This window comes from Lathyrus oleraceus, chromosome 3 (assembly GCF_024323335.1).
Source record: "Lathyrus oleraceus cultivar Zhongwan6 chromosome 3, CAAS_Psat_ZW6_1.0, whole genome shotgun sequence".
Taxonomy (NCBI): domain Eukaryota; kingdom Viridiplantae; phylum Streptophyta; class Magnoliopsida; order Fabales; family Fabaceae; genus Lathyrus; species Lathyrus oleraceus.
The window spans coordinates 217,812,421-217,833,503 of record NC_066581.1 but is presented as its reverse complement, the minus strand read 5'-3'; the positions used below and the strand labels follow the sequence as shown (position 1 = coordinate 217,833,503).

The 21,083-nt window shown below is 39.5% G+C and overlaps 1 protein-coding gene and 1 pseudogene across 1 annotated transcript; both read left to right on the top strand.

The window, feature by feature from the left end:
- The first annotated feature begins 12,579 nt into the window (after positions 1-12,579).
- LOC127130510 (ribonuclease H2 subunit A-like) lies at positions 12,580-13,228 on the top strand (annotated as a pseudogene).
- A 237-nt stretch (positions 13,229-13,465) lies between these two features.
- LOC127130508 (uncharacterized) lies at positions 13,466-14,275 on the top strand. Its single transcript, XM_051059502.1, has 4 exons — positions 13,466-13,506; positions 13,693-13,824; positions 13,924-14,010; positions 14,089-14,275. Exons 1-4 carry the CDS (start codon positions 13,466-13,468, stop codon positions 14,273-14,275), a joined length of 447 nt encoding a protein of 148 aa, XP_050915459.1.
- The last annotated feature ends 6,808 nt before the right edge of the window (positions 14,276-21,083 follow it).

Here is a 21,083-nt window from a genome sequence, read left to right as displayed (position 1 = left end):
TGTATAAGTTGCTCAGATCAGCACTTATATACTCAGCAAGTCTTTTGTGGATAATTGCCGTATGCTAGCAATTTTATCCCCAGTGGGTCTTTTCACCGTATGCTTGTGATTTGTTCCCTGGATCATTGATCCTTTATCAATGCATCCCCAGCTAGTCTTCTGTCGATAATTGCCGGATGCTTGCAATTTATCCTCAGCAGTTCGCCTTTCATTTACCCTTTTGTTGGTAATGTCTGTTGCTCCTTTTGATTGGTCATCATTATATACCTATTCTGGTATCCCGATGCCTTTCTTTTCGGTTTTTTATCCTTTGTCAACCCAGTAACCGGTTCAGGATAATCTTCCATGCGAGTATGTTATTCACGGTCTGCCGGTAATGAATAATATATCTCATGCGCTCTTTAGTTGGAATCCTTTGTTGATTGTCCCCAACTGAGCAAGATTCGTATTCTTTGTAGAATCGAATAGCCATCCTTTAACCAGTTTGTGTTTTGGATGATGAGTGTTTTGGAAGTGAAATCCAATTCACATTTTCGGTAGATCACCTATTATATACCCAGTAACCGGTATCCCTGGTGTTTCTTACCATGCGAGTGTATTATTCACGGTCTGCCGGTAATGAATAATATATCTCATGCGCTCTTTAGTTGGAATCCTTTGTTGATTTTCCCCAACTGAGCAAGATTCGTATTCTTTGTAGAATCGAATAGCCATCCTTTAACCAGTTTGCGTTTTGGATGATGAGTGTTTTGGAAGTGAAAACCAATTCACGTTTTCGGTAGATCACCTATTATATACCCAGTAACCGGTATCTCTGGTGTTTCTTACCATGCGAGTTTATTATCTACGTTCTGACGGTAATAGATAATATACCTCATGCGAGTTTCTTATCCACGGTCTGCCGGTAATGGATATTATATCTCATGCACTCTTTGGGTTTGTGTCCCCATTTGAGTAAGATTCGTTTTCCCGTTGTGGATTCGAATGCCCATCCTGTAAGTCGATTTGCTTTTTCAAGCCCTCCTTTCGGATGATGAGTGTTTTGGAAGTGAAAACCAATTCACGTTTCGGCAGATCACCTATTATATACCCAGTAACCGGTATCCCTGGTGTTTCTTGCCATGCGAGTGTATTATTCACGGTCTGCCGGTAATGAATAGTATGTCTCATGCGCTCTTTGGTTGGAGTCCTTTGTTGATCTTCCCCAGTCGAGTAAGATTCGTATTCTTTGTAGAATCGAATAGCCATCCTTTAACCAGTTTGTGTTTTGGATGATGAGTGTTTTGGAAGTGAAAACCAATTCACGTCTTCGGATTTTATCCTTTAAAACAACCCAGTAACCGGTTCAGGATAATTTTCCTTTCGAGTATATTATTCACGGTCTGCCGGTAATGAATAATATGTCTCATCTGAGTATTCTATCCACGTTCTGACGGTAATGGATATTATATCTCGTTCGCTCTTGAGTCAACCTTTTGATTGTTTTCCCCTCAGAGTAAGATTCATTTTCCTTGTGGAATTGAATATCCATCCTATAAACAAGTTTGCTTTTCTAGCTCTCTTCAGGATGATGAGTGTTTTGGAAGTGAAATCCAACTCACGCTTTGGTCAGGTCACCTATTATATACCCAGTAACCGGTATCCTTGGTGTTCCCTCCTTTCTGCTCCCTATTATGACCTCGGTCCCCCTGTGGAGTCAGATTTTCCTGTTTTGTTACCCGTATGCCTGGTAACATCTCATTTCTTTGTTGCTTCCCCAGTGGAGTTTTTTCTTTTGCTTCTCCCCCAGGAGTCAGCTTGTGTCTCTCCAATGGATTTATTTTCCTTTGGAATTCTTTTCCCCAGTATGAGTTCTTCACTCCCCAGTGAGTTCTCCAGTCTGTTTTTTTTTCTTTTCTTAATCAGAGTCGTGTCTTGTTCACGTTATGTCAGTTTTATCTTCCCCAGTTTGGAGTCGTGTATTGTTCACACATCTCTCTTTCTTATTATCCCCATAGAATCTTATTAGAGTCTCTGTTCCTGGTGAGTGTACTACTCCGATGGATCGTCTTTTCTTCTGTGTGAATCATATTCCCCACAGAATTTGTGTCTTTTGCATGCATACATCTGCATCATGAGGTCTCTTAGGGACCAAAATTTGTCTCATTACTGTTATTTAAGCCCATTCTACCGCGTCAAGATGAAGATTTCTAAACTTCACTTCTCCGGCTAGAATGACCTTAAATAGGGGCATCTGTAAGACCCCAATTTTGGGCCCTAAGATCCCTCATGGCCCATATCATTCATATCATGGCCTCAAGGATCACTGCATGCCTTTGTCCCCTTCTAGTGGATAGATTGCCTTGTGGTTTGATTTCTTGATCACCAAGCATACTCTGCATTTGTATATCTTTGCTTTCATATGTTTATCATTCAAAAAGTACAAAAATATTGTCAGTTTAACCTTGTTGCTTGCAGTTGAAGCAATCATCAGCAATTAGGTCAAAGTCAGTCATTGATCAGTCAAAGCAATGGATGGTGGCCATTCTTGCAGAATTTGGGCACCATGATCATTAATCAAAGGTTCATACATCTTGTGACATCATTTGAAGTCAAGTTATCAAGGAATTAGGGTTTGGAAATCATCAGAAGAAGTTCAATCAGTCCAAAACCCTAGAAAAGTCAAACTTGGTCAACTGTTGATTTAATCAGAGATTTGATGGATAGAATTGATCTGAAGGAGCTCCTTCATGCTTGTATAAGCCTCATCTATCATGTCAAACCTCATCATGGAAGAAAATCAAGTGAAATCAGAAATTTTCCAGAAATAGAAAGTGGACCTGTAATTTCAACTGCCAAAAATGGAAACTTCTTGATCTTAAACTTACATCATGATACAAGCTTCAAATGAATTTTTGCCCAACATGAAAGTTGAAGATCTTGTTCTCCCATTTTCAAAAAGTCCAAGAACATCAAAATCCCATGTGTGGTTGTCAAGATATGATCAAATCATTTTCACCATTTTTTGAACTTCAACAAGCCATATCTCTCAAACCATAAGGCCAAATTTGGTGGGGTTTTTCCTACAAACCACATTTTTCATCCTCTTTCCAAAAATATAAATTTCATGACCTAAAACCTCACCATTCAAAATGGCATTTTTGGACCTTTTGCATTTAAATTCAAAGTTTGACCAAACTTTGACTTTTGGCTTCTTTGACTTTTTCTTGATTTTGCCAATTGGGAAATGTTCCATATATCATTTGTGACTTGCCTCAAGCTTAAAACCATCATCATACCACTTTTTTTTTACCATCATTTTAACCTAAAATTCAAAGTTGGCAAAAGGTGCAAAAAGGAAGTACAAAAGCAAAATACATACAGCATGCTGCAGCAAACCACAAACAGCAAAAATACAGTCTGTCTGCAGCCTGTTGCAGGCCCAATTCGCAGCAGCATTGCACCCTCCAATTCCACATTCTTCCACTTAGCAAAAATGCAATTGGCCTTCATTAAGCTAAACCAATTTACAACATGATTAGGCAAGGATAAACAGAGAATATAAAGCTCATTCTGAGCATTTTCCAACCCTAGTTTTTAGAGCCTACACACAGAAATTCCTGACTTCATTCCTTCTTGCATTTTGGCATTTTCGAGATTCCTGCACAAACCACCAAAAAACTCCTGAACAACCTTCATTGTTCCATGACTTAGACAGTATTGGGAAGCTCATTCAAGCATTACTCATCACCATCACAGCCATCTTCTCACTCTGTTTTCCTCATGTACATGAAATGGCAACTTGAGATTTGAAGGGTTCCAAGTTTTCTCGAGCTAGAAAAGCATCATTATCCAGCACTACAAAGCTCAAGGACCATCTGTTTCAACACGATACCATCAATACCTCACTGCATCTTGAGTTGCTTCAAAACTAAGTAAGTTTTCGAATCCCTTCTTTTGCCATGCCATGATGTACTTCTGAAAGATCTTTTTGAGCTGTTTCTAATGAACTAAAGCATGCTTGATTTGGTGGTGGTTTGGCCAGGAAATCTTGAGTTTCATTTTTGTGTACAAATGCACTATCCATCGATTTGCTCATATGGTTGTGATTTCTTGAAAACCATTGCTATATGATGTTTGTACTTAGTTTGATGAAGCTATTGATAGGTGTATGGTTGATTTCTAGGCATGTTGATTCTTGTTGATTCTGCATATTATTGATGAGGGCATGCTGTTGTTTTGGAACCCTCATACTGTTTCCAGCATTCCACTTGTTGTGTTTGGTTTTGTTGTTATTTGGATGTTGCTTAATGATAAATATTCATTACCATGCTTGATTGTTGTTGATTCTGGTTATGATTGATTGTTCATGATTAATGGTTAAACATGAACTTGGTGAATACTGTTGCATTTAAACATTACCCTGCACCAGAAAAATCCCATATTTGTTGCTGTTTAGTTGCTCTCAAGTGTTGCATGAGGATAGAATGTCATGGCCATGTTTGACTTTGATGTTGGTTTATGTCTGTTGTTCATGACGATTGCTTAAAGGACCATGCTGTACTGTTGTGTGTTTATTGTTTAAATTTGTTTGGACGTTGATGAACACCTGATGCTGCTAAGACCATACTGCTTGCGTGATTTTGTTTTGATGGTTGTTTGATGATTGCACGAATGTTCATGGCCATGCTTGTTTATGAGGTGCTGTTGGAATTCGTTTTTTTTTTCTCTGATGATGAGCACATGATAATGATGGATGTTGCTGTCAATTGCTTGTTGATTACCTTGTTGCACATGCTCTGCTGTTCAAACCTGACCATGCCTAGAAAATCTATGTGAAACATTGCTGAATGCTGTTGTTTGGTTGCTAATTGAATGATGATTAGTGATGGATACATGTTAGCCATGCTGCTGTTGTCTAAACCAACTATTTTGTCCATCATTATGCAATGCTGTTGTATGCTGGTCGAGTTCTGTGTAGATGTTTGAATGAAAATACCTTGGCCATGCTGTTAATAAACCATGAATATGATGATGATCTCATACTGCTGTCTTGCAAAACTTCCTTGTCCAGAATTTGCTCATGATCTTGTTGGGATTGTATACTGTATGAGAAACCTAGTATTGCATGAAAACCCATAAAATTCAAAGTTGATTGACTGCTGTTATGTGTTTGTGCTTAAAACCTGTCAAATTGATGATGATATACTGCTGTTACATTGAAACCTCATGACCATGCCTAGAAATCCATGTAAATCATGTTTGAATGCTGCCATGTTAGTTGTTTATTTGTTGGAGTCTCAATTGATGATGATGTTGATGACCTCAATGTTGATCACATGATGAACCATGCTGTTGAATCCAGAAATTTGCTTGGTCTTACTGTTGTCTGTTTGCAGTGTGAATGTCACAATCATTTTTCATGCTGTTTGTCTTTTGGTTTTTGAATGTGTTTTAATGTTGATAATAAAACAATGCATATGCTGCTATTTTGAAACTTTAAGCTGTCCAGGATTTCCCATGAGCATGCTTGTTCTAATATTGTTTGATGATTGTTGATGCTTGCTCGAAGTTACCAATACCATTGCTGCATATGCCTTGCTGTCTGAAAACCATTAAACTTGCTTGTAAAATCCACATGTTGGTGTTTGTTATGATTGATCGAGTTTGGGTGCTGTTTGTTGATTGCTGTTAATGAACATGAGAAGAATGCCTTTGCCATGCTGTTTGTGAGTTTTTGTTGAGTTTCAGTTTGAATTGATTGCATGAAGTCACACGATACCATGCTGCTAAAGTCCTGCTGCAGTTTTGAAATATGAATGTATGCTTTTGTTTGGCTGCTGTAGGAACATTACCATTGCCATGATCAGTGTTTGCTTTGCTTGGTTTGGTGATGATGAGTATGTGGATGATGAATACTGTTATTTTGAAACCCTTATACTGCTTCCATAAATTAAGCTCATGTTGCTGTTGATTGCCTGCTGCGAGAACATTGCCAAAATGCTGGCCGCTGAGTGTTTGTTGTTGAATTTGTTTGGATGTGATTGAGCTTGTATGAAGTTTGTGTTTGTTGTGGTTTATGATGAGCACATGATAATAATGATGAATGTTGCTGTTATTTGAACCAAACATCATGTGAAAATATGTTGCATGCTGTTGTTTGTTTGATGATGTTTTGACCAATTGCTCGAAAATGGATGCTGAACTTGGATGCTAAAACCCTGTTGCAGTTTTTGAAACCTTATGAACATGTTCAGAAAAACCAATGTGATTTGTGTTGAATGCTATTGTTTGGTTGCTGTGTGAACATCACCATGAATGCCTTGCTATTTATCTGTTGGTGTTTGAATGATTGTTTTGAAGATGCCCTGCTGTTTTGCTACCTTAACCTGTCCAGAAATTCATATGATATGTGTTTGGTTTACTGTGTTTTGATGTTGCATAATTGAGAGTTGCCATGCTGTTACATGATTGCTTGGTGTTGCATGGTCGTGCTTACTGATTATGGTATGCTTGTGTGTTTGGTTGATGATGAACTTAGTTGAATTGGTGAATGCCATGCTGTTGAATTACAAACCCTAGTACTGCATGAAGTTCCCAGAATATTTAAAACATGATTGGCTGTTGGTTGTTTGTTCCCCTGCATAAGCACTGTTCCATTGGTTCCATCCAATGAGAACATTTCATTTTGTTTGCCAATGCTGTGTCGTTTCATTTAAGTTGGCAGAAATTACAAGTCTGCCATCGGTTGACTCCTAGTTGACCAATTTGCCATGCTTGTTTGTTCATATTTCATCAATTATTCATCAAACTTCCACAATTCATTTTAAATTCATTTTAACTCCAAAAATTGTGAGATTTTTTGCATTAAACTCATGAATGTGTCTAGTATTTTATGGTGAATTTTAATTAATTTTTCATGTTCTGGATTTTAAATGATAAATGATTTCCCAACATGTATGCCAAAATGATACATTGTGCCATTCTTATTGTGAAATTCTCATATTGTATCCAATGAGCTTGAAATTTTTGTGGTGAAACTAGACACATTGATCTTCATTTCCATATAGAGTTTGTGCATTTATCATTTGTGGGTTGAGAGTTATGATTTTCTGAAGTTATGTGTTACATTTGGTGCTATACCATGATCATGTATTTTCCCAATTTTTGTTCACATGCTTCCTCTTATCCAAATCACTTGAAATTTTGCATGAACCATCCTCCACATGTCTAGTTGGTGTATGAATTTTCTTGGAATTAATCTTGCTGTTTTCCATTTGATTGAGAATTTTCTTCCATACTTGGTCACTTGTTGACTTTTTGTGCTATGCATTGCCAAATCTTTTGTGAAATTCTCAAATCTTATTGTATGATCATGAAATTTCATATGTGATAACTAGACACCTCAAGCTTTGCATTGGTGTTAATCTCATTCATTTCTCTTCTGTTTTCAAATTGATATGATTTTTTGAAGTTGACCCATGTTTGTTGACTTTCACCATGCTTACTTGAATTTGATTTGACTTCATGATTTTACTTGACTGCCTTCCTCTCATCCAAATGCCATGAAATTTTGCATGTATACCATGTTAGATGTTAGGATTGAATGTGATTTATTTCATGATTTTTTGAAAATGTTTGAGTTGACTTTTGAATGAAGTCTTTGCTGTTGACTTTTGTATGCTTCTCTTGCCATGCTTTGCATCCTTTTGCATATGAAATGACCATGATGCATGATATAATTATGAATCCAATTGAGAATGCTTCTTGAATGTTTAGACTCGGTTTGGGTTGACTTTTTCTTGCTGCCTTGACTTTTTCTTTCATCTTTGACCCTAGGCTAGTCCTAGTGGTCTTCTAAGCTTATGTTGAGTTCATCTGTTTCAGGTTGAGCACCAATGCCCCAAAGACCTTTCAATTTTGATTGAGTTGGTTTGTTTATCATGTGCTAACATTTGTTTTGTAGGTGACTCATATGCTTGAGTCTTTGTGCCTTGCACAATTGGTCCCTCTGTGGTTGACTATTGGTTCATTATCTTTTGATTTTGACTGTTGACTTGTTTACTAATAAGTTTGACTTTTTCAGGTACTTTAGTTGCCTAAGTTCTTTGAACTTGCTTGCTTGCTTTGCTTTTTAGCATTTGCTTTGAGGTATAAACCTTTCTTCTTCATGTAGTCTGGAGACCCGGTCTGTTATTTGACCGGGCAAACTGTCTGAAGTCCTCCTTAAGAGGCAATGCCTGTGTTTGTTTATATTTGTCCTAAGCAGGAAAAGTCCTTCAAGTAAGGCAATTGGTGGAAGGTAGGGATAAGCAATCTATCCCCCACTATTCAATGTGTCCTCTCTTTGCTCCCATTACATGGTTGAAGCATTGAGATAAATACCCAAGATCTAATCGAGTCAATAATGTGGAGAGAGTTCCTACTTTCTGAACTCCCACACTTTCTTTGATGCTCTCTCTGATATGAGATTGAAGCAATGAGGCACACCCCTCATCTCCTTTTCATCTGCTTCACCTGAGCCCCTCAATGGCCAAGTTAAGAGCGACCTTCACCTATTCCAGTGGACTTTCAAAGTCAAACCCTCTTGTGTGAGCCCCCCATTGTTTGGCTATAGAGTGTGCTGTTTGATATTCATTGTTTGATTGATTGCTTCATGTGCATTTGCTTGCCTGTATGCTATGCATTTATCATCATCATCAATTGCCATTAGTGCATGATCATATCATTTGTTTGTGTGGCTTTTATTATTGTTGTTTGCCCATGGAGGACAATTGTAAGTCCATTGCCTTGGCATTTGCTCCTATGATATGGAAGGATAGAGTGTAAGACCTCATTGGTCACTCATATCTTCTGTTTATCTGTTTGTATGTGAGGATACAGTTATAAGTCCCGGCAAGTTGGCATCTGTTGTCCTGTGATCATAATTTGATCTGTTTGATTTGTATGTGAGGTTGCAGTTATAAGTCCCTGTAAGTTGGCATCTGCTTTCCTGTGATCATAGTTTGTTTTATCTGTTTGTATGTGAGGATACAGTTATAAGTCCCTGTAAGTTGGCATCTGTTGTCCTGTGATCATAATTTGATCTGTTTGATTTGTATGTGAGGTTGCAGTTATAAGTCCCTGTAAGTTGGCATCTGCTTTCCTGTGATCATAGTTTGTTTTATCTGTTTGTGTGAGAGGTTGCAATTATAAGTCCCTGTAAGTTGGCATTTGCATTCCTGTGATCATGTTGTTGCTTTTGTTCTTGTATGTGAGGATCCATTGTAAGTCCCTGTAACGTGGCATTGGCATTCCTAGGACCATACTGTGGGGTTAACCTAAGTCCAGATAGATTGGCAATTGACTTCCATGTTTCATCTTTGTTTTCTTTTGAGGAGATTAGTGTAAGTCCATTGAGTGGCTTCTGATATCCTGTTCTGTTTTAGGAGACTGGTGTAAATCCATCTATTGGTATCCGGTATCCGCTTCTTATTTCTTTTCCTGTGGAGATTAGTGTAAGACCATTGAGTGGCTTCTGATATCCCGTTTTGTTTTAGGAGATTGGTATAAGACCATTGATTGGCATCCGATATCCGCTTTTGCTTGATTTGTTTGTTTGTTATTATTAATTGCTATTCCAAAGGACACACTTGAATCATCTTCTATATGATTTCAAGAAGTGAACCTTCTAAGAAGTTTTACTATCCATCCTTCATCCATTCATCATCCATTATGTCCTAAACCTTTTCACACTTTACCTTTCAAACTTGACATAAGTGTTGTGCAAACTTCTTCATGTTTTTAACTAAAAACCTGGGCCCCGAGTCCTTGACCTTTTTCAAACTCATTTCATAATACTTATCTGAATCAATCTTAATCATACTTTGACTTCATTTTCATAATCACAATCAATTAACTTCACTCATTCACTTGTTTTGGCTTTGTCCATTAATCTTTTCATGCATTAGCCATAGGCTTCAATTATCATTGTGGTTGATGTAAATCTTGCCTATCCTTAGTGAGTCGACAGTAAGACTTCCGTACTGAAAACAGGGGTAACCCCTCTAGTGCGTCGAAGCTATCCTCACATGGTGGATGTTGTTCTTGGTCGAGTGTTCTCCCATTGATAATGAAAAGCCTCAGTGCTTGTGTTTAAAACTGAATCCACCAACTTTTGGAAATCTTTTAGCCGAACTACGGCGTTCTGATCCTTACCTTTGATGGAAGGTACGTAGGCAACGGGTTCATCCGTTCGAACCCAATAACCTAATAAAAATGTATATTCTTTTCTCATCATCCCAATCATGTTTGCACAATCTTTATGTCATAACAAATAATAATTTTTGCATAACAAGTGTGAAAAGGGCTCCCTAGGAGTACCTAGGACGTGATGGGTGCCTAACACCTTCCCATTGCGTAATTTACCCCTTACCCAGAATCTCTGATCTTTTTATTAGTTTTCTACGTGTAAAACTTCTTAGGCTTTTGTTCGCTTTTTAGCCAATCCTTTGGATAAATAAAAGTGCGGTGGCGACTCGAAATTTTTCATGTATCTCTTAGCTTATGATTTAACCAATAGATCATATAGCGACGAATACACCGCTACAGCCAGATCCAAGATTTTCTGCAGAGACTCCCTATGAGGCTCTGAATTCAGCAGCAGAGAAAGAATGGAAATCTTGGAGGGCGTGTGTAGAAGCTGGTCTACGATGTTGTACTCACTCTTTCTGATGAGCCTCAGCATCTCATCAGATTCTTCATCAACAATGCCACTCGGGCCAACTGAAGAAACAGGAGTCCTCTGTACGGATGAGGAGGGTTTGGCAACATCAAGTGCCGGATTCTGAACTTTGGCAGCAGTTCCCACAGGACGTTCAACAGATTCAGAAACAGTAGCCTTGGCAGGCGCAGAAAATACACGACCGCTCCGGGTCAACCCACTGACATCGGCAATAGTGGTCACGGAAGTTGAAGGCAAAGGCACTTCAACCCCATCCTGGACAGCAACAGGATTGTACCGGAATGGTACGGCTTGATCAGATGTATAAGGCACAGGGCCAACAGGTTTGATGATCAAAGAAGGTGGAGCCTTAGGCTTGTTGCTATTATAGCGAATAACCACCGGTTCTGGCAGCTTGAACACTGGAGATATGACATTCACCTCAGGCTCAGCTATATCGACATTGCGATTCTGGAGAATCTCAATGGTACCTTCATTCAACATCTTCTGAAGTTCTCGGCGGACTTGGTCGCAACCCCAACGGTTAACCGAACAAACACGGCACTTGTCGTGGTCATGCTCCAAATAGCTGTACTGACACAGCATCTTATGTAAATCAACCAACGACTGCCTGATGTGGCTGACGTACTTAACCTTGTACTTCCCAAGGTCCTCCGGGATCATGTTCACAGATTTCCCATGCACTACGCCAAAAATGACTTTTAACAGCGCATCTTAGACAGCGCTTTTAAAAGAAAGCGCTGTCTAAGGTTAAAATTAAAATAAAACACGGAAAATGTTCCAAAAAAATAATGAAAGCGCTGTCTAAGGGGGGGTCTTAGACAGCGCTTTCTAAAAGCGATGTCTAAGACCCCCCCTTAGACAGCGCTTTTAGAAAGCGCTTTTTAATATAGACCTTAGTCAGCGCTTTTGATAAAGCGTTGTCTAAAGTCTTTAAATTAAAAAAAAAATTAAAACCAAAAGCGCTGTCTAAAGTCTTTATTCCCTCCATGTCACGAAAAAAATGTTATTCCCTCCCAAATCCTAAAAATCCTACATTCTTCTCCCAAACCCTCAATCAGAGCTTGCTTCTCTTTCTCCCAAATCCACTCCCCCTTCTTCCAACCCTCAATCAGAGCTTATTTATCCTGTGTGAAAGATTCTTCCCCTAAACCCCATTATATGTGCGAAAATGGGATCCGAAGCTATGGTTCCAGAATGGGCATCGGAGCCTTGCATAATGGGAATCGACGAAGCCGGAAGAGGTCCCGTTCTTGGTCCTATGGTCTATGGCTGTTTATACTGTCCTCTCTCCTACAAGAAAACCCTAGCTACTTTGAGTTTCGCCGGTACTTTCTCAATCAACTTCATTCTCTTTTTTTTCTGATTATTTTATAATCAATTAAATTGGCACCAATGATTGTTCAAACATATTCTAAGACTCTGAAGGAAGAGAAGAGGGAGGAATTATTTGAAGCTTTGAAAGGCAACGATTCTATTGGATGGGTTGTTGATGTCATTGATCCAAAGGAACTCTCTGCTAAAATGCTCAAGAAGTAAATCTATAAACCCTAGTTAGTTAGCTTTTGATTTTGTTGTTTTTCTGTTCTGGTGAATTTCAAATTGTTGTTTCTTCCGTTTTGTAACTTTTTGTAACTCTAACAGGAATAAGATAAACTTGAATGAGATATCACATGACTCTGCTATGGGCCTCGTTGATAGGGTCCTCAAAATCGGAGTGCTTCTAACCGAGGTAAAATCGGCTACTGAAAGAGAAAATTGAGGCTTTTGTAACTTTTATTGTTAAAGTACTTGGGTAGTAATGTTAAGCAGATAATTGAATTATTAGAGATGTAATGTAATGTATGATTTGTGCTTTTCAGGTTTATATTGATACGGTCGGAGATCCAGGGAAATATGAGGTAAAAATGTCTAAAAATTTCCCATCTATCAAATTTGTGGTTGCTAAGAAAGCTGATAGTCTTTATCCTGTTGTCATCCTGTTGTCAGTGGTGCAAGTATAGCTGCAAAGGTATTTAACTCTCTTCTAAAACTACATCAGTATACTATAATGTTTTATTGTTTACTTAAAATCTTTAATCCAACCTTTCAGGTTACGAGGGACCGAGCTGTAAGAGATTGGGTGCTCGATGAGACTGCTGATAATATACACAGGAACTTTGGTTCTGGATATCCTGCAGGTGAGAGTGTCATGAGTACGTCGCATATGATATTGAGTATTATATTGATTTACATTGTAATTATAATAAATATGGTTTTGTTTCTTTGTTAATGTAGATCCCGCAACCAAGTCTTGGCTAGAAAATCACAAACATTCTATCTTCGGTTTTCCAACATTGGTTCGGTTTAGTTGGGGAACTCGCAGCACTTATTTTAAAAGTGGTAAATAGAAGTTTTCTGCAAGGAGACAAAACAGGCAGACAAGAACTGTGATTCAAGGGATCTACATCCATCATTCATTTCGTTGTGGATTTCCTTAGCTTGAGCATGGACTCTAACATAATTTACTGTCAAATTTGTTCCTTTCAGCCCAAGGACCCGAAGCTTCAAGATTTTCTTCATGTCATGCAACCTCGCGCAAAGTCTAAGCTGTGGGAAAACGACACTTCAGTTGTATCCAATGATGGTAACAACCAAGCAGCATTGAATAAAGATACGGATGGTACATCAATTGCAAACCATCCTATCTTAAGCGACAGAAAAGTAGTTGGATTACCAAATAATCCCGATTCCGACAAGTCACGTGAGCTTATGACTGAATGAATGTTTCATATTGTTTTTCCTGCTCTGCCATACACGACCACGTACTTTCTCAAATTCTCTTATGGATCCATGTTTCATATTGTTTTTCCTGCTTTTCCATTTAGTATTTTTCTACATAATGAATATCTTATGGTAGCTAATATTTTACGTTAGTATTATCTTTCAATTAATCTTAAATTTTTTTTATTTTTAATTGGTTTTATCATTTTATTGTTGCTCTGTTACAGGGAGGAGGAACTGGAAGAGCATTTCAGTCAGTTTGGCGGTGTCTCACAGGTTCATTTAGTTGTTGATAAGGAAACGAAACGATCCAAGGGAATAGCTTATATTCATTTCACAGTTCCAGATTTTGCAGCCAGGTAATAACAGCTAGATGGATAGAAATTGTTTTCTCACCTTCATTTATACCAACTATTGTTATATTGTAATTTATGCAAGTGTATGAAAATGTTTATCAGGGCGTTGCAAGAGTCAGACAATTCAATCTTCCAGGGAAGATTATTACATGTTATGCCAGCTATACCAAGACGTTCAAACAATGAAGAGTAAGGAATAATGTTGCATCGTGGAAGATGTTAAATTGGATTATCATGTATTGTCATTTTATGGTTTACATGTTGTAGGAACAATGTTTCCAAGGATCAAGGAACAAAAACTCTCAAACAACGAAGAGAAGAAGAGAGGAAAGCAGCTGAAGCTAGTGGAGATACCAGAGCATGGAATAGTCTGTTCATGCGCCCTGATACAGTATGTTTCTTTATTGATAGCAGGTTGCTTTTTCTCTTATTTATAGATGTATGCATATTTTAATCATGTAATTTTAGCCAAGAATTTGCCCTATGGTGCTACCGAAAATGAACTTGCAAACATGTTTGGGAAATTTGGTAGTTTGGATAAAATAATTCTCCCCTCCACCAAAACATTGGCCCTGGTATTTTTCCTCTCCTGGCCATGTTCATCATTATCATTATTATTATTATTATTATTATTGTTCAGGCTTTGAATTATTTGGGGATGGTATTTCAGGTTGTTTTCCTTGAAGCAGCAGAAGCTAAAGCTGCTTTTAGAGGTTTAGCTTACAAGCGTTACAAGTAAGATTTTTTTGTTTCTTTTGTTCACAAGTTCCATGCAGAATTGTTGACTGGTAGTAAGTAATATTTTATTACTCCGAAGGAATTTGGAGTGAGAACCCTGGCTCAGGAATATGGTGGTGGTGCTTTCACTGTTTCAGGAGATGTTGTCTTTTTTGCAAATTACAAGGATCAGAGATTATACAAACAATCCATCTCTTCTCTTGGTAAGCAAGCATCAGTTTTCACTCCCCAATACCCTTATTTTTGCGCACCTTTGATATGTGCATGTTTGGATTCACGGCGAGTTAAGCTGAATTACGGTGGCACTGGCACACAGACGATTTTAGCAAAAACTACCAACAAAATCACAGCGCCACCATGATTTTATCAAACTTACCGTCTTTCCAAAAATGCATGGTAGTTTTATTCTGCCATCAAATTAAGTTTTCTTTATAGTCAACTGTAGTTTACTTGCATATTGATTTTTTTTTGCTCAATACTTGCATATTGATTTTTTTTTTGCTCAATACTTGCATATTGATTTGTATCAACATGAGAATGTTGATTTGGTGTTGTGTGATTTTCAATGTGTGTGAAGCAAGCAATTTTGTTAACTTGTGCTGTTTTTTTTGTGTGTTTGATCACACCAGATGTGTCTCCTATACCTCTCACTCCGGATTATGGTGGACCGACTGTAAGCTATGCAGATGGAGTATTAGATACACGCTTTAACCGTTTTATTGCTGTAAGGGAAGGTAAGCAATTAAGAATGAGTTCTTCTTTAAGGCGTATGTTAGAACGCTTCCATTGCGAGTTTACTTAAATCATTCAATTATTTGCTCACTAATGTTCAATCATGTTGCTAGATTGTAGGGAAAGCAGTCTAAATCCACCTACAACTATTGTATCCATAGCACTTGGCAACAACAATGTTCAGGGTAAAAATTTCCATCTTACTAGTGAGTTTAGCTTTATGAGGAGCTTAATGAATACTATGCGTGTGTGTTTATTTGTTGTTTGTTATAAGTTTTCATAAGTTATTATATTTTGACTGTCTTAATCTTAATGCTTGTTTTCATTATAAGGTATTGCAATCAATATTAAGTGTAAAAGCGCTGGTATAGCCCACCCTATGCCAACGCTTTTTTACACTATATTTTGTTGAATTAACCACCTATGCCAGCGCTTTTTTAGTTAATTTCAACATGAAATTAACTAAAAAAGCGCTGGCATAGGGGGGTTTTAGACAGCGCTTTTACTGAAAAAGCGCTGTCTAAACCCCCCCTATGCCAGCGCTTTTTTAGTAAATTAAGCGCTGTCTAAGACCTATACCAGCGCCAGTATAGCCAGCGCTTTTAAGCGCTGTCTAATGTCAAAAAAAGCGCTGTCTAATCCCTTGTTTGGCATAGTGATGCGAAGGCAATGGGTTCCTGGTGACGTTCGGGTTTGAGTCTTCAAAACTCAGGATTCCACTTCTCATAAGGTCTTGAACCTTATTCTTCAGCGGGAAACAGTTCTCAACGTTGTGGCCCGGAGCACCGGAATGGTAGACACAATGCTGGTCTGGTTTGTACCACCATTGCGGGTTTGCAGGAATAGCAGGAGGATCCCTGGGAGAAACCAATTTCCTCTCCAACAAGGAGGGATAAAGCTCTGCATATGTCATAGGAATTGGATCGAAGCTGACCCTTTTCCTATCATAATTCATGTTAGCTTGATTGGTTGTACTTCCACGAGGCTGGTAAGCCTGTTGCTGTGGACGCTGCTGTTGCTGTTGGTATTGTGGTTGTTGATATTGCTGTTGATGCTGATACTGTTGAGCATTATCTTTGAATACAGGCGCTACATGAGCCACCTGGTGCTGATGACTGGAATGTCGTGCAGGCTTCCTCTGAACAGAGGGTCTTCTATGTTTCGGCTGAGATTGCACAGCATGCGCTTCACCTTCTTTCCTCTTAAACGCTCCATACCGCTTAGAGGAAGAACCATCATCTTTAGCCAATCGTCCTTCACGGACACCTTCTTCAAGACGCATCCCCATGTTCACCATCTCGGTGAAATCAGAGGGAGCGCTTGCCACCATTCGTTCATAATAAAATGAACCAAGAGTTTTCAGAAAAATCTTGGTCATCTCTTTCTCTTCCAACGGTGGAGTTATTTGAGCTGCCAGCTCACGCCATCTCTGGGCGTACTCCTTGAACGACTCCTTATCTTTCTGGGACATGGCCCTGAGTTGATCTCGGTCAGGTGCCATATCGACATTGTATTTGTATTGCTTGACGAAAGCTTCGCCAAGGTCATTGAAAGATCGGATGTTGATATTGTCCAGGCTCATGTACCATCTGAGCGCGGCACCAGACAAACTGTCTTGAAAATAATGGATCAGGAGTTGATCATTATCAGTTTGTGTTGACATCTTCCTGGCGTACATGACCAGGTGAGCCAATGGACAGGTGTTCCCCTTATATTTTTCAAAGTCTGGGACCTTGAATTTGATCGGTATCTTGACACCGGGAACTAGGCAGAGTTCGGCTGCAGACTTGCCGAAGAGATCTTTGCCACGGAGAGTCCTCAATTCCTTTCTCAGCTCAAGGAATTGATCGTTCATTGCGTCCATCTTTTCATGAACATCTGAGCCCTCAGATGCCTCAGAGTGATAGATGGTGTCGTCTACCCTAGGCATGGTATGCACGACAGGAGGAGCGGGAACAGGGACCGGGCTAGATGCCGACATTTGAGCAAATGTAGGAGCTGGCAGATCAGGCATAAATCCTGGAGGCATCCCCCAAGGAAAACCGGGAGGCATGGCATTTGGCTGATGGGCACTGACTGGCACCGTTGAAGTAGCCACTTCAGAAATAACAGTCCGCTGAACCGGAGTTGCTGGCTGTTGGGCAGGTTGATTCTGGGCAGCAAGAAGTTGCTCCATCAGAGCGCCAAGTCTGGCGACCTCATCTCTCAGACTTTGGTTCTCTTGCTCCAACTGTTCCATGATTCTGGCAGAGTTGACTCTTGTATAATACCAGTGAGTCAGCTTGTCTTCAAAATAAATGAAGAACAGAGGTTAGAACCGGAAGACCAGAAACACAGGGTACCTGTTTATGCAAGAATGATGCATGAAATGCTTGTGCAAATGCTTTGTTTTCAAGGAACCCTTAGGGTATTGTTTGCAATATTTTGAATATTTAAACATTTTAATTGCTCATGGAAAATATTTCATTCAAAATATTAAGACAAAGAAATACAGCATTTTTGATTCAATTATTACAAAGAGAAAAGGCAAAAGACATCCTATGGATCCCTATTAGCTCGGGATGCTGGAAGACGAGAAGTGCACAACTTCTTGATCTCTCTCTCATAGGCAGCCTCCACATCAGCTTTCTCCTTAGCAAGTCGATCATACCTCCTCTTCCAGAATTTGGAAGACTGAGGAAGCAGAGAAGTCCAAGTGTCGTTCGGATCGTCGATCACTCGGTGCTCGAGAAATTCAATCATAGCATCCTTCTCCTTGAGCTGCTGCAGCAATTCCTCTCTCTCGCGGATCCAGGCACGCGAAAGGTCTTCTTCTCTCAACTCCTCTACACGTTGGGTAGGGAGGGTTGAAGGCCCAGCCACATCCAACAGTGTAGGTCTTGGATGATCATATGGCATCAGGTAGGTGGCAGCCCTCTGTCTGACCCAAGAGGTGTATGGCTCCAAAGCAATGCAGTTCTTTGGACCCAACTCATTCCTACTCTTCTTGTGAATACTGCGCCATGCACGGACAAATCTGGCTTTCAGGCCTTGGGGATCTTTACCCTCCTGGAAGAACACACCTTCTAACAGAATGCTATTAGGTTTATCCTTCAGGAGGAACCCAAGCTGACGACGTGCAAGAATAGGATTGTAGGTAATCCCACCACATGTACCAAGAAGAGGCACATTAGGGAATTCCCCACAAGAATCGATGATCTGAACGGTATCATACACGCGATCATACCAGGTGATATCATCATTGGTGAGAGACATGAGTCTCTGAGACCACCGTAGACATCCCTTGTTCTCCTTGAAAGCAACTGTCTGTGGCAAGTGCGAAATAAACCACTTGTACAGCAGGGGTAAACAGCAGACAATGACTCCTCCATTCTTCATATTCCTCAGGTGCAAGGAGACATAAGCATCGCCCAACAAAGTCGGAACTGGATTAAGGACTGAAAAGATCCGAATGGCGTTCATGTCCACGAATTTGTCGAAGTTGGGAAATAGCACTAATCCATAGATGAGCAGCACGAATAGAGCCTCAAAGGCATCCTCACTCATGGCCTTCCCATAAAAGGTAGCTTGGGCAATGAGGAACTCGGAAGGAAAACCCTGAATTCCGCCTTTGGTAGTCAGATTAGCTCCAATCAGATCCTCATCTATATGCAACAGACTGGAAATCTCTCGAGCAGATGGAATACTCTCTAGGCCACTGAACGGCACTTGATCCAGAATCGGAATCCCAATAAGATGAGAGTATTCCTCCAAAGTTGGCAACAACTGGAAGTCCGGAAATAAGAAGCAATGATGCAAGGGATCGTAGAACTGAGCCAAGGTACTCATCAATCCTTCGTCAACCTGAGTGGTGAGCAGAGGTAGGAGCTTCCCATAGCGAGCTTTGAAACCCAAGGGATCTAATACATACGATGTCAGATTCCTTAACTCTTTTACGTCGGGCTGCTTAAAGCTGTATTTCTTTGTATGCCTTTTCGGTCTTTCCATGTCTGAAAATTTTGCAAATAACCCTTTAAGTTCCTTGAAAATTTTCCTTTTTTGATGACATGAATGCGGATGAATGCGTGAATGCATGAATGCAACAAACACACTCAAGGATCAAGCAAAGCACACCAAACAAAGGTCGTGGGAAAGCTCATTGTATCCCTAATATCAATCATCCATTTTGGTGGATTTAGGTTTTCACCTTATCGACACCCAAGTTCCATTGATATTAACGGTACATGAACCGGTTCAGACATTCTTAATATCAACCAGCCGCTTTGGTGGATTTTAGGTTTTAAACCTGATCCGGGATCCATTGATATTAACAATGTTTGAACGACTCAACCACGAATCACGAGTTTGTTGAGAGTCACGAGCATGGAGTCTCGGTTAAGAACCACCCAAAGGGAGTGTACTAGGGTTTAAACCTGCCAGACATGTTCTATCAGAGGTTCCCATAATCATCGTTCCATCTTTCGAATATTATCGGAGGAACGAATACTCGTATTCCAAGAATATTCTCAAGAGAAACTCTTATGAGTGTAGTATCGCGTAACAATCGTATCAGAACTGACATCTGAACGACCTCCGCACTACGGTCCTAAAAATAGGCCAGGATGGGTTTGGTAAACTAAGGTCCTTGGCTTCTGCGGAACATGATTGAAAGAATAATGCCTAACCACAAATAACTTGTGTGACATTATTAGTCCAACATGACCTCCACCAAGTGAATGGACTCGCAAGTCAACTGGCTAAGGAATACTCCACACCAGTCAACAAGACTATGCCATTCTCCTATCCTAGAGTGCACTCGAGTTCGGGCACAGAACTCATCTCACAGATCACCAAAGCACACAGCAATTGTATATCAAGCAATTCAAACATTACAATCAATACAGTGATCCCAAATTGTACAAAAATATGTCATATAACAGATAACAATATAGCACAACAAGGGTGAAAAGTAGGCAATACAACCAGGGATTCTGGTGAGAGTTTCCCCAGCAGAGTCGCCACTTTTCTGTAGCGGTGTATTCGTCGCTATATGATTTATCGATTAAACCATAAGCAAAGCATACAATGAATTTTCGAGTCGCCACCGCACTTTTATTTATCCAAAGGACTGGCTAAAAAGCGAACAAAAGCCTAAGAAGTTTTACACGTAGAAAACTAATAAAAAGATCAGAGAGTCTGGGTAAGGGGTAAATTACGCAATGGGAAGGTGTTAGGCACCCACTACGTCCTAGGTACTCCTAGGGAGCCCTTTTCACACTTGTTGTATTAAATTGTTATTTGTTATGACATAAGTATTGTGCAAACATGATTGGGATGATGAGAAAAGAATGTACAATTTTTATTGGGTTTGAACGGATGAACCCGCTGCCTACGTACCTTCCATCAAAGGTAAGGATCAAAACGCCGTAGTTCGGCTAAAAGATTTCCAAAAATGAGTTGGGTTCAATTTTAAACACAAGCACTGAGGTCTTACGTTATCCACGGGAGAAAACTCAACCTTATACAAACAACAAGTCCACCATGTGAGAACAGCTTCAACTTGCCAGGGAGGGGTTAACCCTATAATAGGCGAGGAAGACTTACAATTCAATCAACTAAGGACAGAAGGTGAGATTAACATCAACCACTAAGATAAATCAAACCTCTAGCTCATGCATGAAAAGGTTAACAATGGTCAAAGCCAAAACAAGTGAATGAGTGAAGTTAATTGATTGTGATTATGAAAATGGAGTCAAAGTATGATTAATATTAATTCAAAGAAGTATTATGAAATGAAGTTTGAAAAAAAGTCA